This window comes from Corythoichthys intestinalis, chromosome 8, assembly GCF_030265065.1.
Source record: "Corythoichthys intestinalis isolate RoL2023-P3 chromosome 8, ASM3026506v1, whole genome shotgun sequence".
Lineage (NCBI taxonomy): Eukaryota > Metazoa > Chordata > Actinopteri > Syngnathiformes > Syngnathidae > Corythoichthys > Corythoichthys intestinalis.
The window spans coordinates 10,716,508-10,734,142 of record NC_080402.1 but is presented as its reverse complement, the minus strand read 5'-3'; the positions used below and the strand labels follow the sequence as shown (position 1 = coordinate 10,734,142).

The following is a 17,635-nucleotide window of genomic DNA, read 5'->3' as shown; positions in this document are numbered from 1 at the left end:
AAGTCATTGATTGCCATGGAATTTCACACATTGTCAATTTGAGTGGGTTCATTGAATCAGATGATGTCCAAGTAGGTGTAGGGAGGGAAGGCCGGGGTTGTCATGGAGGCCCACGTCTGCTGTATCCGCTTCAGAAGATTAGTCATCATCCTCCCTTGCCCGGTTTCCTCGAGTGAGCCTTTTGTGATCCCGGAGCTCCGTGATGATTTTTGTGACCATTTGAGCGGTGGCGTCACTTAACGCTGCTTGTTCCTTCGTCACCTGTGACAATTTGTCGCCGTTGTTACGAACGACCTCCATTGCCTCGTTGAGTTGACTCTTCATTCTCGTCGAGAATCTGTGTACCCAGAGGGCACCAAGAAGGCGAGCACCATCAGAGAGCCGAAGATAAAGAGGTCCTCGACGTCCTCAATCTGAAGAGACGTTAAGCATATTGGCCTCCATTTTCCCCAGGCATCCTCCACATAACCAGAAGTCAAGTGAAGCTGTTGGTCGGACATGGCCGTTGGCTAGATGTAGGTCTCATTGTAGAAAATATTTTGTCCAGAGAGCTGAGCGTCCAGTCCAGAAACTCCCTTTTACAGCAGGTCAGACACGGCACTCTCGTTGTAATGGCAGTTCAGTAATCTAATTTTGCTGGAGGGCATATCTCTAGAGCAGGGGTCCCCATCTGCCGGGCCGCGGACCGGTACCGGTCCGTGGCGCATTTGCGACCGGGCCGCAAAGAAAAAATGATTTAATAACGACCGCATTCTGGCCGAATTACCACTGTGCCCCTGCTGAACACACCAATATCTCTGTCTACTCTAGATATAATACTACCGGATAGATTACAATGTTGTCATAGAAGTCAATTGATTGGACAGCTAGCAGTACATCTTGTTTGTGTATATAAGATATCTATGTGCGCTTGTCCTCAATAATAGTGTATTACTAGGCTGCGGCGCAGCACATTTGTTCCCGGAAATAATTAGCCCCCACACGAGCGAAGATAACAGGAAAACAGACGTCTTTGGAAATATTTTTACGGCGAAAAGGGCACCTGACGAGCCTACAACCTCGAAGACTGCGAAGGAGTGGATTTGTGACCCGTTTGTGAATAAACAGAGAGATCGCAAATGACGGCGACCTTATCAAACGTACATTTGAGACAACAACTCTACCGAGGTTCTGGATTAAAGTCATTCTGTAATATCCTGACATCGCGACAAGAGTGTTGAAAACCTTGCTACAATTCCCAACATCGTATCTTTGTGAAGCGGGCTTCTTAATTAATGTTTAACGACAAGGCGAAGTCGTTAATGGTGAGCGCGGTGTGCAGCTGTTTTGTGAAGCTTACATGGCAGGATGAATCTGAGGAGAACTTTTCTACAAGTCCTTCCATGATCAACCGTAAGTTAATATTCCTTTCTTTCAAGAAAGTTTGTAGTGTTTACTTTGGAATCGCTGCATTTGCGCATTTTGCGGCTATGTTTAACGTTACGCGCATGCGCAAAACCGCATCGTTGCAATTTTTGATGGGTTGCAAAATTTGTCAGAACATCGGTCCGTGAAAAAAATACCCAAATAACACCGGTCCGTGGTGCAAAAAAGGTTGGGGACCCCTGCTCTAGAGCATTGTTATGTCCTATTCTCTGACCCTGAGATTTAATCAACCTTTGCTGTGAGAACAACACATCTGTGATGTGTGTGTGCTGTGCAGTTATGACTCATTTCGGTCAATGTAATGTCTTATTATGTTTTCTCTGTACATCTTTTTGAAGTAACTCAATGAATTTACATTTGTAAGCGCTGCATCACATGTATTCCATAGGCGAGCCCCAGTGTTCGTAATCGAGAACGATTTCAATGTTGTCCAAGTAATCTGATGGGAAAACAATGTTTCCTCTCAAATCGTAGGAGGATTCCCTTAGTTGGAACAATGCTTGTAGGTTAGTCGGGAGACTGTTTGCGTGGGCCTTGTACATCATTTGAGCCGTTTTCGAAGTTAACCAAGTCATGAAATTTTAATAGCTTGGACTTGATGAAAAGTTAGTTTGTATGCGCTCTGAACGGTGCTTTATGAGTAATTCTAATGGCTTTTTTTTGAAGGATAATGAATGGACAAAGATGTGTTGCGTATGTGTGGCCCCAGATCTCTAAGCAGTAGCTGAGGTGCGGCAAAACAAGCGCGCAGTAAAGGCTTTGGAGATGAAGTTACAGTTGAGTTGGTTTCATTTGGTTTCCCCATCATTCACATATAAGGGTTGCCATCCATGAACACACTGCACGGCACTATAGAAAATACAACTAAACTTCAATATACAGTACAGCCATGCCTTGACTTGATTTTTTTTCAGTTTGTCGTTGCTTGTGTCGGTGCTTTTCTACGGGACCAGATTAGTCTCATAAGGAACACTCACACATGCGCGATGCACACACTCCTTTAACATGAAACAAACACGTATTGTGGGATTTGTAAACACATGGGACACGAAACACATACGTATTGTGGGATTCGTAAACACATAGCACGCAAAACACACACATTCGTCAAAAGTGCGTGTGAATTGTTTTACACGCATCTATAACATGCTTCCAATTTCAAATTCCCACTTACGAGTGTGTTGATTGTTTTAACACTTCGTTCCCGCAGCCGGAAAAAACACATGCATTTTTTATAAACGAAGCCTGTCTGCAGCCAATCAGACGTCTCCTTCTAAACAGCCAATCACACGGACTGGACTGTTTCGTTACATCACTGCTGTGCACAAAACAGCCCCAAAACATCACTGCTCTAGAGGAGATCTGCATGGAGGAATGGGCCAAAATACCAGCAACAGTGTGTGAAAAGCTTGTGAAGAGTTACAGAAAAAGTTTGGCCTCCGTTATTGCCAACAAAGGAAACATAACAAAGTATTGAGATGAACTTTTGGTGTTGACCAAATACTTATTTTCCACCATGATTTGCAAATAAATTCTTTAAAAATCAAACAATGTGATTTTCAGTTTTTTTTTTTCCCACATTCTGTCTCTCATGGTTGAGGTTTACACATCTTGACAATTACAGACCTCTCTAATATTTTCAAGTGGGAGAACTTGCACAATTAGTGGTTGACTAAATACTTATTTGCCCCACTGTATACTTAAATATCTGCAGAAATGCGAGGGGTGTACTCACTTTTGTGACACACAGTATACTTCATGAGGGGGTGTAGTCAATGCCTGTGAAAAAAAAAAAAATCTTGACATTTATAAAACTGTTTTAACAAAGTCCGCTATTACGTGACACCACTTGGAGACTTGACATGCTGTTATCAGTCAAACACAGTTTTATTTACATTCTGCTCTGCGCTAATTTTGAATATGGTAAACATGCATGTCGCAATGTAAAAAACAAAATTAAAAAAAAAATCCATTATCCAGTGCCCTCCATCATCAGAGCAACACAGTAAATGTGCTTTACATGTTAAGAGAGGACGTGGAATAATTTAATAGACGCATGGTGTTCAATGAAACAATATCAAGCATTTTGAAGTGTAATTACGTAACACAGCTGAATTTACAGTACTGTATGTTTGAAGCACTCAATGAAATGCTGCAATTGAGTATGTACATTTACTGGAACACAGTTTATAAAAGCTTTAACTCATTTGGCTGCCATTGACAATGATAGGGATCCAATCCATTCATTTACATTAAAAATGCTGTAATCATACAAAATAAATACAATTTTTAAAAGTTACATCATTTTTAGGTTTTTAAATATTTAAAGTTTTTTTTTTTTTTTTTTTTTTTTTTTTTTTTTTTAAATAAGGTGAAAAGATGTCCATATCATTTTGACTTTCAAAATGCATTGGACATCCATTGCTGTCAGGGGCAGCCAATGAGTTTAACAATACACACTTGAGCAAAAACAATTGTACAGTATAGAACACAGTATAAATCAATGGATTGATGTATGTCACAAAGAATAAAAAGATTGTGATTTTAAAAATTAAAAGCATTTTTTTTTGTCTGAAATACTGTGACAACCAAGTATGGGAATAGCTGCACTGTAAATGGGGGAAATGATAAAAGCAGTACCAACGTTACAACCCAAAAAAAGACCACAATATGATGAGTATCAAGTCGAACACATTCAAGCAGTAATTATAAGAAAAAAGGTTAGTTTTATGAGAATAAAATCTAATACATAATGCAAGGGCGTAGGTTTGGTCGCAATATTGGTAGGGACAATATAACAGCATAACTTCAATGTACACTTTTTGCTTGAGACGGGACATTAATAAGACCAAGCAGATTGGGTGAACGGTGGTCAGGGCTACACTTCTCACCAATATGAACCAAATTAATTGATGGGCTAAATTATTAATGCAAAATAAATTAATACAAATTTATTTAACTTCCACACTGCAAATTTATAATGTCTTAATCTGATCATTCTTTTTAAATCTAGTCGAATAATTTTCTTGTTCTAAGTGTTAAAGGCTGGTTAACAGATTAATGCATCAGATTCTTCAACTTACTTTAAGTAAATATTACTATTACTACAGTATTCGTTCTTATTTGGGCCATATAACTGGTCATTTTTCACCTAAATCAAGAAAAAAATGCTTTTAAAGAATGTTTTGAACAATATCTATTCTTGAATTAAGAACATTTCTGACAAGTTAGGTATTAAGGTATTTTTCTTATTTCAAGAAATCTAAGTGAGTAAAATTTACTTGAATCACTAGCAGATAATTTCACTTATTTCTAGTAGATTTACACTGAAAACAAGGGAGGTTATTTTTTTTGGGGGGGTGGGGGGGTTGCAATGCATATGTATTGGTTTCGGTGGTATACCGTTTGATTAAACCTTTGTTTTTAAAAACTACTAAAGAAACATTTTGAAACTTCCAGAATAAGTGTCTGGGTTTTATAAGCACATTTAAATTGCAATATTTCAACGCAGAGGTGGATAGAGTAGCCAAAAATTTTACTCAAGTAAGAGTTACTGTTGCTATTACTCAAGTAAAGTATGTCATCTAAAAAATGTACTCAATTACAAGTAAAAAAGTATACAGTGAAAAGAATACTCAAGTAAGAGTAACATTTTGAGTAACTGCTTATTTTTGTTTGATTTTTTTTTTCTTCAAACAATGGTATATGAATTGTTATAATGATACTGGACAATAACACATTACATAACCACATCAAGCCAAAGAAATACAAAAAAATATTCATTGAATTCCAATGAGAAAAAAAACATAAATGAGGCATTATTCGTTCAAAGAGCATGAGTGCTCTCTGGTGGAGAAAACAGTTCCTAGTTTTAATAGTGAAGAGTTCCTTCATTATTATCCTACTATTTACAAATCAAAATGAGCATATATCCGGTTTTCCTTGGTCAATTAGTGCCAAATAAAAACTGGGTTAGAGATTGAAATCCGCACCTTTGAGTCATGTTGAGAGCAGCGCTCAATATCAAATACTTCATTTTTATGGTGCTAAAGACCACATGATTTAGCAGACTGGCTTAAACTAGAAAGGCCAGCTTGCGTCTGATTGGTATAATGGAGTCATGTGATTATTTTTGCGACGTCTCATTGGTGAAATCGGTAGCGCTACTTGCTACTACTTCAGCTGTTACAGCTACTCGGCATCGCTGCCAAAAACAATAATGTAATTAATCTAATAATCTCTTGTTTATTGAGCACCTTTCCTTTGGATAATTTAGAGAGTCCAACTGAATGTAAAAGAGTGCTTATTCAGCACCACAAAAGCTTCGGGAGCAAAATAGTATCAGGGTGAAAAATTTCACAGAACACCGGCTGTGAACACGTGTGTGAATGTAGGAGAGGGGGTCAAGTCATCAGCCAATCAAATTTGCGTTTGAGGGGGCAAAATGGACTAGCATATTCAGCAAGTGAAGAGGGGTCTGAACATATTGCAAGTACAGTAATTCACTTAATAATGGTAGCATTAATTCTATCCTTAAAACAAGGGAAGACAATTTAAATTACCTATATAATTGAAGTCATTATATAACGCAAATATGGTTGCATAAAAGTTGGTGGGGACAATTTAAGCATCCTGAAAGGTTGGTAGTGACATGTCCCTACGGTCCCTATGCAAACCTACGCCCTTGACATAATGACATTTTCATGATGAATATATCTCGTAAAATTGCAGAATCCTTTCAGAATATTTTTTAAATACCATTTAAAAAATACGACTCTTCATGCGATACCCAATGTTTTCCCCCAGCATGATCATCATATGCATGATTTAGCCACTTTTTCTCAAGAAAAAAATACTTTATACCTTTTCTTTTTCGTCTCATATTAATTTTAAAGTTTTCTGTCATAAATTGCCTTTGTAAAACTACAACAGCAAGTCAATTGTCTTAACTATTTTAGCCTAAAAAATAATGTGAGAATCAGTTCTTTTTCCCTCTCCGTCGCGGGTCTTCGACGCAACACCCCAAATTAACATCGGATAACTGCAATTTAATTTTGTTCTCATGAAATTTCAACTTTCTTCTTTAAACAGTACTTGTCATCAAAATACTTCATTTCCTTGAACATTTTCATGTAGAACAACAACAGTTGTGTAAATTGTCAACTTTAATCTCGTGTTATATTGTGAGCCGTTCCACCAAAACCAGATTACATATAGAATGCTGGCCAAAAGTATTGGCACCCCTGCAATTTTGTCAGATAATGATCAATTTCTCCCAGAAAATTATTGCAATTACAAATGCTTTGGTAGTAATATCTTTATTTTGCTTGCAATGAAAAAACATAAAAAAAAAAAAAAAAAAAAAAAAAAAAAATTTACTATCATTTTACTAGGGCTGTCAAAATGATCGCGTTAACGGGCGGTAATTAATTTTTTTAATTAATCACGTTAAAATATTTGACGCAATTAACGCACATGCACCGCTCAGATTAAAATGACAGATGTGTAATGTCCGCTTGTTACTTCTTGTTTTTTTGTTGTTTGGCGCCCTCTGCTGGCGCTTGGGTCCAAATGATTTTATGGGTTTGGGGAGTAAGCATGGTGTAATGACATCAACAAATGGCGAGCTACTAGTTTATTTTTCGACTGAAAAGTTTACAAATTTTAATTAAAAAAAAAAAATTAAGAGGGGTTTTAATATAAAATTTCTATAACTTGTACTAACATTTATCTTTTAAGAACTACAAGTTTTTCTATCCATGGATCGCTTTAAGAGAATGTTAATAATGTTAATGCCATCTTGTTGATCTATTGTTATAATAAACAAATACAGTCGTACGTTGAATGTATATATCCGTCTTGTGTCTTATATTTTCATTCCAACAATGATTTACAGAAAAATATGGCATATTTTATAGATCGTTTGAATTGCGATTAATTAATTTTTAAGCTGTGATTAACTCGATTAAAAATTTTAATCGTTTGACAGCCCTACATTTTACACAAAACTCCAAAAATGGGCTGGACGAAAGTATTGGCACCCTCAGCTTAATACTTGGTAGCACAACCTCTTTTGACAAAATACTGTAACTACGAACAACCGCTTCCGGTATCCATCAATGAGTTTCTTACAATGCTCTGCTGGAATTTTAGACCATTCTTATTTGGTCAACTGCTCCAGGTCTCTGAGATTTGAAGGGTGCCTTCTCCAAACTGCCATTTTCAGATCTCTTCAGAGGTGTTCTATTGGATTCAGGTCTGGACTCTTTGCTGGCCACTTTAGAAGACTCCAGTGCTTTCTCCCAAACCATTTTCTAGTGCTTTTTGGATCATTGTCCTTCTGGAAGACCCATGACCTCTGAGGGACACCCAGCTTTCTCACACTGGTCCATACATTATACTGCAAAATTTGTTGGTAGTCTTCAGACTTCATAATGCCATGCACACGGTCAAGCAGTCCAGTGCCAGAGGCAGCAAAGCGACCACATAGCATCAGGGAACCTCCACCATGTTTGACTGTGGGGAACCTCTTCTCTTCTTTGAATGCCTTGTTTTTTGAATGGTGGATGACGGCGCCAATTTTCACTAAATGATCAAAATGATACAGAAGCAGAAATCTGTCGAGTTGAATAAATGTTTATTAATGGACTTATGAAAGGCAAAATGTCTAATCATTTGTCAGATCATGTAATGTTGAATTTTATCAAATTCTTGTTGTATTTCAAATATCTTCGCAGTTTTTTAAAAGCTTGTCGAAAGCATTAGTAGGTATATCTAATTTTATTTCTTTTGACCAAGTACTGGATTTTCCGAACTAAGAGTTGCACTTTTTTTCAGTTTGGCTGTACCTTTGACTTATACTTAGGTGTGACATAAAATGTTACAATGTCAAATGTTAAATAGTCTTAGAGTCGATAATATCGGCCGATAAAAGCGATTTTAAAATGATGTCGGATAATATGACATCGGTTTTTCATTATTCGTTTGGAGCCAATATGGATGTTGTCTTCGAACTGAATGTAGAAGCATTCTGCCTGTGTACAAGGGCTAGTCAGTCGTCACAGCTTAGCACAGCAGTTATGCTTATTGGCCATTAGATGTCTCCAAAATAAGATGTTTGGGAGCTCCAGTGGGGCACCACAATACAATTCGCCAAGCTAAGCAATGCTAAGTCCACAACCGCACTTATCAGTATGATATCGATATTGGATTTTTGGAGTTGGACAATATCTAGATCAGTGGTTCTTAACCTTATTAAAGATACCGAACCCCACAAGTTTCACATGTGGATTCACCGAACCCTTCAGAATTAACCGATATATATAAGCTAGCAAGCTAATAATTCAACAAGTTCCCGTTCAAAATTCTTCTCATTTTGACAGTATGTTTTATAAACACGTCAAAATTTGAGACCACGCTGCCCATTGGTCTGTTGTATTCCCTCATACCAAGTGCGAGTCAACTTTCCACTGAGCAAACCAGTTCCTCCTCTCATCAGATCGAGGACGAGCAGTTAAAAGAAATTGATTAAGACTGTAAATAAGCTGGTCTAAAAAGCCAATGCGCCTAGATTAAATCAGCATACGAAAATTGGGCTCTGAGTTTCTTTACCTTCGCCGAACTCCTTACACTTACTCACCGAACCCCTGGGGTTCGATCGAACCCAGGTTAACAACCACTGATCTTGATATTGGTTACCCTTTAACACCAGACGTGTCGCTAGCTACACATTTACGCATAGCATCTTTGAAAACTCGTCAAGCTGTAATTACGTCACCCACGTGCCTCTGGTTGGTCTCATTTGAAAGTGCAGAAGTTGATGTCCACGCCTGTTTTTACTTATAGTCAATCGACCAAGTAAAACAGGAGATAATGTCATTTAAGTTTTATTGCCCTCATAAATAAGCAGTGAAACACTGCATGGACCATGTGTTTATGTCCATATTTCCATCATTTCTTGTCCTTTTTCAAAACCGAAAGCACCACGAAAGACTACATATCTCAGGAGCCATTGTGAGGTCACGAAAGACGGACGTAATATGAACATTTTTAAGAAAGTGCCGAACGAGGCGCCACCTAAGGAGAGGCAGGCGAGGTAGCGAGCGAAGGCTGGTTGGATTAAGCGAGCGACTTTGAAATGTGCGAAATGAATCGAAAACTAAATTTAGCGGAAGCTAATGCATTATTTCATCAAGTCGAGTAAGAGGATGGACCATAGCCCATAATACCATATTGGCCCAAATATAAGACGGCCCTTATTATAATACGACCCCCTCTTTTTCAAGACTCAAGTTTGAAAAAAAGACTTTTTGACCACCAAATTAATTTTTATACAGAAAATAATTACAGTACATCTGAAACAAATGATTACAACAATATTTTTGAGAGAAAAAGCATGTTATTTTGCCTCATTCAAATCTTAAAATCTGAACATTTAAATATGTAAACTAAAGTGCAATCACATTCGTAAATGAATGTCTTCTGGTTTTTGAAATGTAAATAAACCAATCTATTATGATAAAACAACAAAATTGCAATAACTCTATTAACCATCAAAGTGAAGTCTAACTGTAACTAGTCTTGAAACAAATCTGAATAAGGAAAAACATTGCAATAAAATAATGGAAACTGGTTAAACTTGAGTCGCTTCAATGATAATCTGGCGCCATCTAGCGTCGTGAATGGGTATAATGTCTAGACAACCCCCACTTTTTCAGTCTTATTTCAATGCAAAAAATATCGTCTTATATTCAGGTTAATACGGTAATAATAACAATAGTAATAATAATAATACCTGTAATATTGTAACAAATCGGGTTTTAATGTGGCATGCTTTTTTTTTTGCTGTACCTGAACGCACCGCAGGGCTTACGAGACAGTGAGCAAGAGAGCGTGGTTCTATTTTACTTTTTGTCTTGATGCTGGCGTCAACAACAGCGGACACTAGGCGTGTTGTGTCGCACAAGTTGATGGAATAAATGATTAATAACCTGACGAAGCTGCTGATTTCGTAAGCGCCACCTTTTTTGTTTCTCCACCTGCACTAACCTTTTTGGATCCACTGTTGATTTCTCTTAAGAAAATCAGCCGTGCGTCCGTCTTCCGGCAAAACAGGGAAACTGCAGCGCTGTCAAAAATCGTCGTATTTCAAGCATGTCGTCGGATGTAAAAACAAATGACGAGTCAAATTTTATGTCGGATCTCGAAAAGATCATGGGTCGAAGAGATCGTATGTTGAGGTACGACTGTATACATTCACAGCAACTTCCTTATATAACACTAGTCACTAGATGGTGCAAAATCACATTGAACAAAAATCTTCACCCAAAACAATTGCCCTATTATATCTGCTGATATTGGATGAACTTAAAAAAAAAAATCCATATATTGGCCTGATATATCAGCCGGCCAATATATCGGTGGACCTTAATAAGAAACATCATTGAGCGTAAGAGTTATCCTGTTATATCAGTCAATAGCCAATTTATATACCATGATATATCGGCCAGCTGATATATCGGTCGACATTTATCTGAAACTGAGTAAAAGGCTGTGTGCATGCTATGAAAGTTTAATAAAGCTGACAAAATCGCCGTTGTAGCCTCCTAAGCTAATGGGAGCGTAAGTTAGCACTAGCAGTAGAAATGTGCATTTTGGTCAGCATTTCTTTTAAACTGCTCTTTTGTAATACTTGTAACTGTGTTTAAGCTACTTGGCGACAAATCGCGATTGACATACATTTGCCCCCAAAAATTTAACTAGGAGCCATTTTTCGACTAGTCCAATTTATAATGCGAAGCGATATGTAGTCGACAAAATATGGCATCTGGTTTCAGTGGAATTGCTCACATTTCTCATTCATGGACCCGATAATCTTTTGTCATTTTGATCTGCTCAGAAGTGTAAGAAAGAACAGGCGTGGCCACTACTGGCGTGACCACGGTGATGAGCAAAGCGGCTAAATGGGCAGCAGTGGGAGTTTTGGGTTGTCGGTGAACATTACCGTGACAACCAAACGGGCGCAGGCCTCCAAGTCAGATGAGGCTGATGTCAAGTTCAGCATTTCGGGAAGCACACTGTGCCGCTGTACACTAGTTTGGACGCAAAGGGGCGCCAAATGCGTCAAAGGGGAGCCCCGCCAAGTGTCACGTCTCTTCGAGATCGTCAAATAGTTTTTTTATACTTCCTGGTTTCTCCCTGAAAGCCGGCGCGTCAGAGGCCCGTCGGGTTGCGGTCGTCCGCGCAGGAGCCTTTCGCCAGTGAGATGTCGTCCACCGCCATCTCGCCGCTGCGTCCCCGGCCACGCTCTCCCTTCAGGACCACCTGATGGAAGCACGGTTACACTTTCACAGTCGTCACATTTGAAATATTGAGAGACAAAAGTCTGAGTTTTAAAAAGTTTACGTCTAAAAAAGTTTGGAAGTATATGAACTATATGAAACCAAATGTGATTGAATTAGCTGGAATGCTAGAAGTAATTATAACTTAATTTAACGACAACAGGCAATAAAAGCCAACTTATCACCTACTGTAATTGTCAACAACATAAAAATGTCAAGTGGATCCGCCTCTTCAAAGACTGAGGCTATGTCTACACTAGGACAGATAATGGCCTTAAAGAGCATACGACGGGAGAAAAAAAGTCTTAAATGGCATTATTATGTGAATTGGAATCATATTTTGAGACGATTCGACTATATACAACAATTTAGCAAAGTGCAGATGACGAGAAATTAGTCTTTTAATCTGCCGGTTAGCCACGCCTACCATTATAGGGCTCTAGCGTCCCCAACAGGTGGATGACGTCAGCGGGAGACTGGGCTCATCGGTTTTACTCTTCAGCCCATTGAGGGGGAATTATTCAGAACGAGGAAAACGCGACGAAGAGAGCCGCAAAATGTCATCGTTTCAGTCTCTCTACTCCAATATTTTTACAGGATATTCTTTTTATCCAAGTATTTTACCCCAATACCTATATAAATGGCTTGAGAAGGACCAGTCAGCCCGTCGCGGTGGAATTATTCACAACGAGGAAAACGCGACGAGGAGAGCTGCAAAATGTCATTGTTTCTGTCTCTTGACTTCAATATTTTTACAGGATATTCTTTTTATCCAAGTATTTTCCCCAATTGCTAAATAAATGACATGGTCATGACAAATAACAGTCTTGTGCTAAATGGAATATGAAATCATAAAAATGCACTTATTCAGGATGACATGGCAAAATTACTCCATAACGGTCAAAACTGTCGACTTCACCTTTACTGTCACACCTCCCGAACGATATTTTATGACACCTAAATCTGACATATGTCATTTCCCTTCCCCGGCTTCGGAGAATGTAAACAAACCAAGAGGCGTGACAGCTAGCCGACATGCTAACCCGAACCGAGTGATGTTTCAAAGTCTTCGAAGCGGAAAATCACACATAACTAGCCCGATTATTTGACATGACGACTGCGTTGTCGATTGTCTTCACGGATTGGCAAACCACCCGGCGGAGAGCAATTTTTTCGTTCCCCTGAGGAGGGCGGCTGCAGTTGTTGTGAAGCTAACGTGCAGCTAATGTGCATGAGAGCTTTTTACAAGACTATCAATGATCAAACGTAAGTATTCCTTCATTTAAAGAAAATTTGTAGTGTTTACTTTGTAATCGCTGTATTTGTATTTTACATAATACAAAACAAGATGTTTACTCACTTCCTCGAAAGTCCAATGGTCCCACAGTAGTCGGGCTTGTGTTGGGCAATATCCATGGTGAATGGGAACCTTTTGAAACTCCAAAAAGGCGCATACGCCTCTCCCTCATACAGAATGATTTTTCAGCAGCCGTTTGGCTGGCGCGATACGAAAAATAAACGTATTAATCCGCAAAATCAGCTGAATCCTTCGTCCTCATACGCAACAGTACGCTGTATGGTGAAGAGGACGCCTTCACCCGTACACGTCACAGCGCCCTACTCCTCAATGCAAGACCGAAGCCGGAAGTCACTCATTTTCATGGCGCGGGATTCAAAAAACTAAATAAATATATCGATCGCTTCCACACACATCCAAGCGGTCCATATCATTCAGGAACATAAAATACTGCGTGTATTATGAAATAAACATGCTTTTTTCGTGTCACATGCACTTTAAACGTGTAATTAGTTGGACTATATGGCATGTCGGCTACACTAGTATGCCTATTATCTGGATTAGTTGCTAGACGGATAAAGTAGGCGGGTAATGTTACCCGCAGCCTACGCGCCACCTAATATGGACTGGTGTCACCGTACAACATTCGAAATCTCGGGAAGGGACGTCATGCCGTCACTGTTTTTAGTGCGGCATAACAGTGTAAACAATGGAGGTGGACGATCACGACGTGGCATTCCTGCTCTTTCCTTTTCCACACATTTTTCTTGAACTTTCAAACTATGTCTCAATAATATGCTTACCGTAATTTCCCCGAGTATAACGCGCACTTTTTTTCCCCAAAATCAACTTGTAAAATCATAGTGCGCATTATAGACGGGTACATGGATGGAGACAGAAATTATATATATATTAGATATATATATATAAACCGTTTTTAAAAAAAATTTTTTTATTGACACGGCCACGTTGTGTTGAAGAAACGTATGCAGCGATCCGTTACCGACCATTACGGTACGTGACGTCACCATTTTGTTTCGGTAATACTTCACTCTGATCGGCCGAATGATTTCGTCTGTGTTAAATCCTGCTTTTTTCACTCTTCATAAAGCACAGAATTTAAGTTTCTTGAACTCATTTATGTCAACGTTTATTGCAGCTCCGCAACTTGGACCATAACAAACTTAACAACAGACTTCCTGTGTGTGTCCGTCAACTATATCTGTCCCTCGAGAAACTCAAACCCAAATAACAATAGCTCCTATTGTTACTGTCGTGTCAACAGCGATGAGCGCTCTCGGATTTCCGATGTTCTCACTTTCATTTTACCATATCAATCCATGGAAGAAACTTTTATTCGTCATGATGAAACGAGCAAGTTATACAGCAGCCTTTAAAAGAAAAGTCACATCTGTTTTGTTTTCTCCTAGATTCTGGTAAGTTGGAGAAGTTGTCAAATCATATTACCGTAAATATTGTCAGTTTATGGTAATGTTTTGAACTACCAATATGCTATGCTTGTGCTGTGTTTCACCATTCAGTAAAATGACATTTCTGTATCTGTACACAAGCTCTGTTTTCTTGTATTCTTCTATTTATTGGTGCTAAAATTAGCGTGCGCGTTATAAACGGGTACAATAATTTCCCCTAGATTTTACAAGTAAATTTGGGATGCACATTATACACGGGTGCGCCTTATATTCGGGAAATTACGGTAAATTCATTGCCCATTTGGGGTCCTCCCATCGCGGATGAGGTGGAGCTGAGCGTTTATTTACAGAGGTCGTCTCCCGAGTTGTCTCCGATCAGCCAGCTGCTGGGCTGGCCCCTCCTAACTCAATGTCGACCGAACACGAGTACTGAATAGAAAAATACGTAGAGAAAAATTAAAAATTAAACCAAATTAGTCAAAGAGGCGTGCAATCAGTTTTTTCCCCCCAGACATTTCTGCCAGTCAAAACTGTTGCCACTTCCAGGATCGCCACTTTTATCCACAAGCAGTCCTGATTGCTGCTTCCAGGAAATATACTCAGCGTCACACCATATGCTTCTATTTGTAATTTTCCAAGTGGTGAGAGCGCAACTGAGCATCGATTGTAACTAAAGATGTCCCGATCGATCGGATCGGGTCTGATCACGTCATTTTCAAAGTATCGGAATCGGCAAAAAAATATCGGACATGCCTTTTTTTTAATATATATGTATTTTTTAATTAAATCGTCTTCTATTTGTTTTTAACGTTACAGACAAAATGCCTTACACTCATCCAGAGTCTTTAGTTTTGGCTTAAAGTAGGGCTATCAAATTTATCGCGTTAACGGCGGTAATTATTTTTTTAAAATTAATCACGTTAATATATTTAAAGCAATTAACGCATGCGCTGCACGACATACTCATGCATTGTTGCGTTCAAACTATAATGGCGCCGTTTTACCTATATATAGAGCTAAAAGGCAGCGTAAAATGAGTTAAGTGAATTTTGGCAGTCTTTGGAGCATTTTTTTAATTGGCTAAAGCCTTACAATCCCTCTCTCAACAATTAGAAATATCGTGGAGAGCAACGTGGGGAAGCAAGGTAGTAGTTGATCTTTTTTTCTTAATACCCTATGTTTTTTCCCAACGCAGAGAAGATATATCAATTGATGCCACTACGCACAATCATGGTTCCACTTCCCATCATGCATTTGGGCAGAACAGTTAAATGGCTACAGTATAATTTACTGAAAGCTCAACAAACACACTAGATGGCAATATTTAGTCACAATATACAAAGTCACATTTATCCTTTAATAATTACAAGTCTTTCTATCCGTGCATCCCTCTCACAGAAAGAATGTTAATAATGTAAATGCTAGAGCTGAAACGAGTACTCGAGCAACTCGAGTAACTCGAGTTTAAAAACTGATCTGAGTAATTTTATTCACCTCGAGTAATCGTTTATTTTGACAGCTCTAAGCATCACGTTTTGCTAGGACTACTTTTAATGCGGGACAACGCGCTGTTCCGTGCGGAGAGGAAAAAGGGAAAAAAAAACAACTTACTGCAGCCGACAGCTGCCACAAACGACGCCGACGTTGCTAAATACTAGCCTGCACAATGCTACATTGGTAACAGGTAGCGTCTGATGCGTCTCATAGAGATCACATGTATGTTGAACTAGATGCGAAATGACAGACTCGGCCGCGTCTGGGCAGCGTTTGTAAACAGCCGCCATCTTAAAGCAGTACAGCGCTAAGCGCTAATAAAGAGCGCTAAGCGCTAATAAATAAGATTAACGTTACTGTCGCTACTAGCTCACGTAACGTTAGCCCTGCGGAGGGCTAGGTTTCAATTAATTATGACCACTGTCGATGCGTGGCTAACGTGTCTTACATACAGGCTTTAACATAACATAGCATTGTGGAGTGATGAGGGTGTAAAATAAAAACTTAATCATGCTAACTATCAATTTTAGCTTAGTAGTCATTGCTGGATAAAACACCAAGTAGCACTGGTCCCTAATGTGCTCCAATACAGCCTGTATCATACATTTATTTTGAACACTGCAAAAACACAAAATCCTCTCAGGACTTACAGTTTAGACTAACTTAAAACTTAACTAGAACTTAAAAATGGCTTGACACAAAGAGAAATTCAATTGAAACACATGGGGAAAAAAATCCTAACTTTTAAGTGATGTGTGTTATCAAGCGTAACGACATTTTTAGGTAAGATATATATATATATTTTAATAAGATCTAAAGGTTTTTTGAGTGAAAGCAGTGAATTAGTCTTTTTTTAAAAATTCTAGTTACATCTGAGATGCAATTGTTGGCTGTTTTCAACAATATACATCGAAAATAAAGACATTGATTGACTGAAAGATTAGATGAAATGTCTTGTTTTCTCATGTATATGTATAATTGCTCTTCACCTAAAAATATATTTGTTTTATCCGATTACTCGATTAATCGATAGAATTTTCAGTCGATTACTCGATTACTAAAATATTCGATAGCTGCAGCCCTAGTAAATGCCATCTTGAGGATTTATTATCATAATAAACAAATACAGTACTTATGTACTGTATGTTGAATGTATATATTCGTCCGAGTTTTATTCATTTTTTTCTTAATGTATTGCCAAAATGTATATGAAAAATTATCGGGAATGATTGGAATTGAATCGGGAGAAGAAAAAAAAAAAAAAAAAAAGCAATCGGATCGGGAAATATCGGGATCGGCAGATACTCAAACTAAAACGATCGGATTGGGAGCACAAAAAATATGATCGGAACAACCCTAATTGTAACATCCCAAGTAATGATGTCACGCCTCCGTTGTTTTATAAAGATTTATTTCAATCACAACACGGCACCTGCTCGTAAAAGTAGAGCGTGCTCTCCCTTCCACTCTCGCTTCTGTGTGATGCCTTTAATTGCGATCACGAAAAAGAGAGTGATCTCAAAATAATGACTAGAACAGGGGTGGGCAATTAATTCCACAAAGGGCCGTAGTGGGTGCGGGTTTTTGTTCATACCCAACATGAGGACAGCCTTTCACCAATCTGGTTTCTTACAAGTGCAATCAGTTGA

General features: G+C 38.5%; 1 protein-coding gene across 6 annotated transcripts in view; it reads right to left on the bottom strand.

Annotated features, from left to right (window-relative positions):
- Nucleotides 1-1,085: 1,085 nt before the first annotated feature.
- npnta (nephronectin a) overlaps nt 1,086-17,635 on the bottom strand; it is a 139,058-nt gene continuing 122,508 nt past the window's right edge. For all 6 annotated transcript variants that reach the window (XM_057842651.1, XM_057842652.1, XM_057842653.1 and 3 more), the window contains one exon: nt 1,086-11,748. In XM_057842651.1, coding sequence (XP_057698634.1) covers nt 11,638-11,748 — 111 coding nt within the window. In that variant the 3' untranslated portion in view covers nt 1,086-11,637. The remainder of the gene's footprint in view (nt 11,749-17,635) is intronic.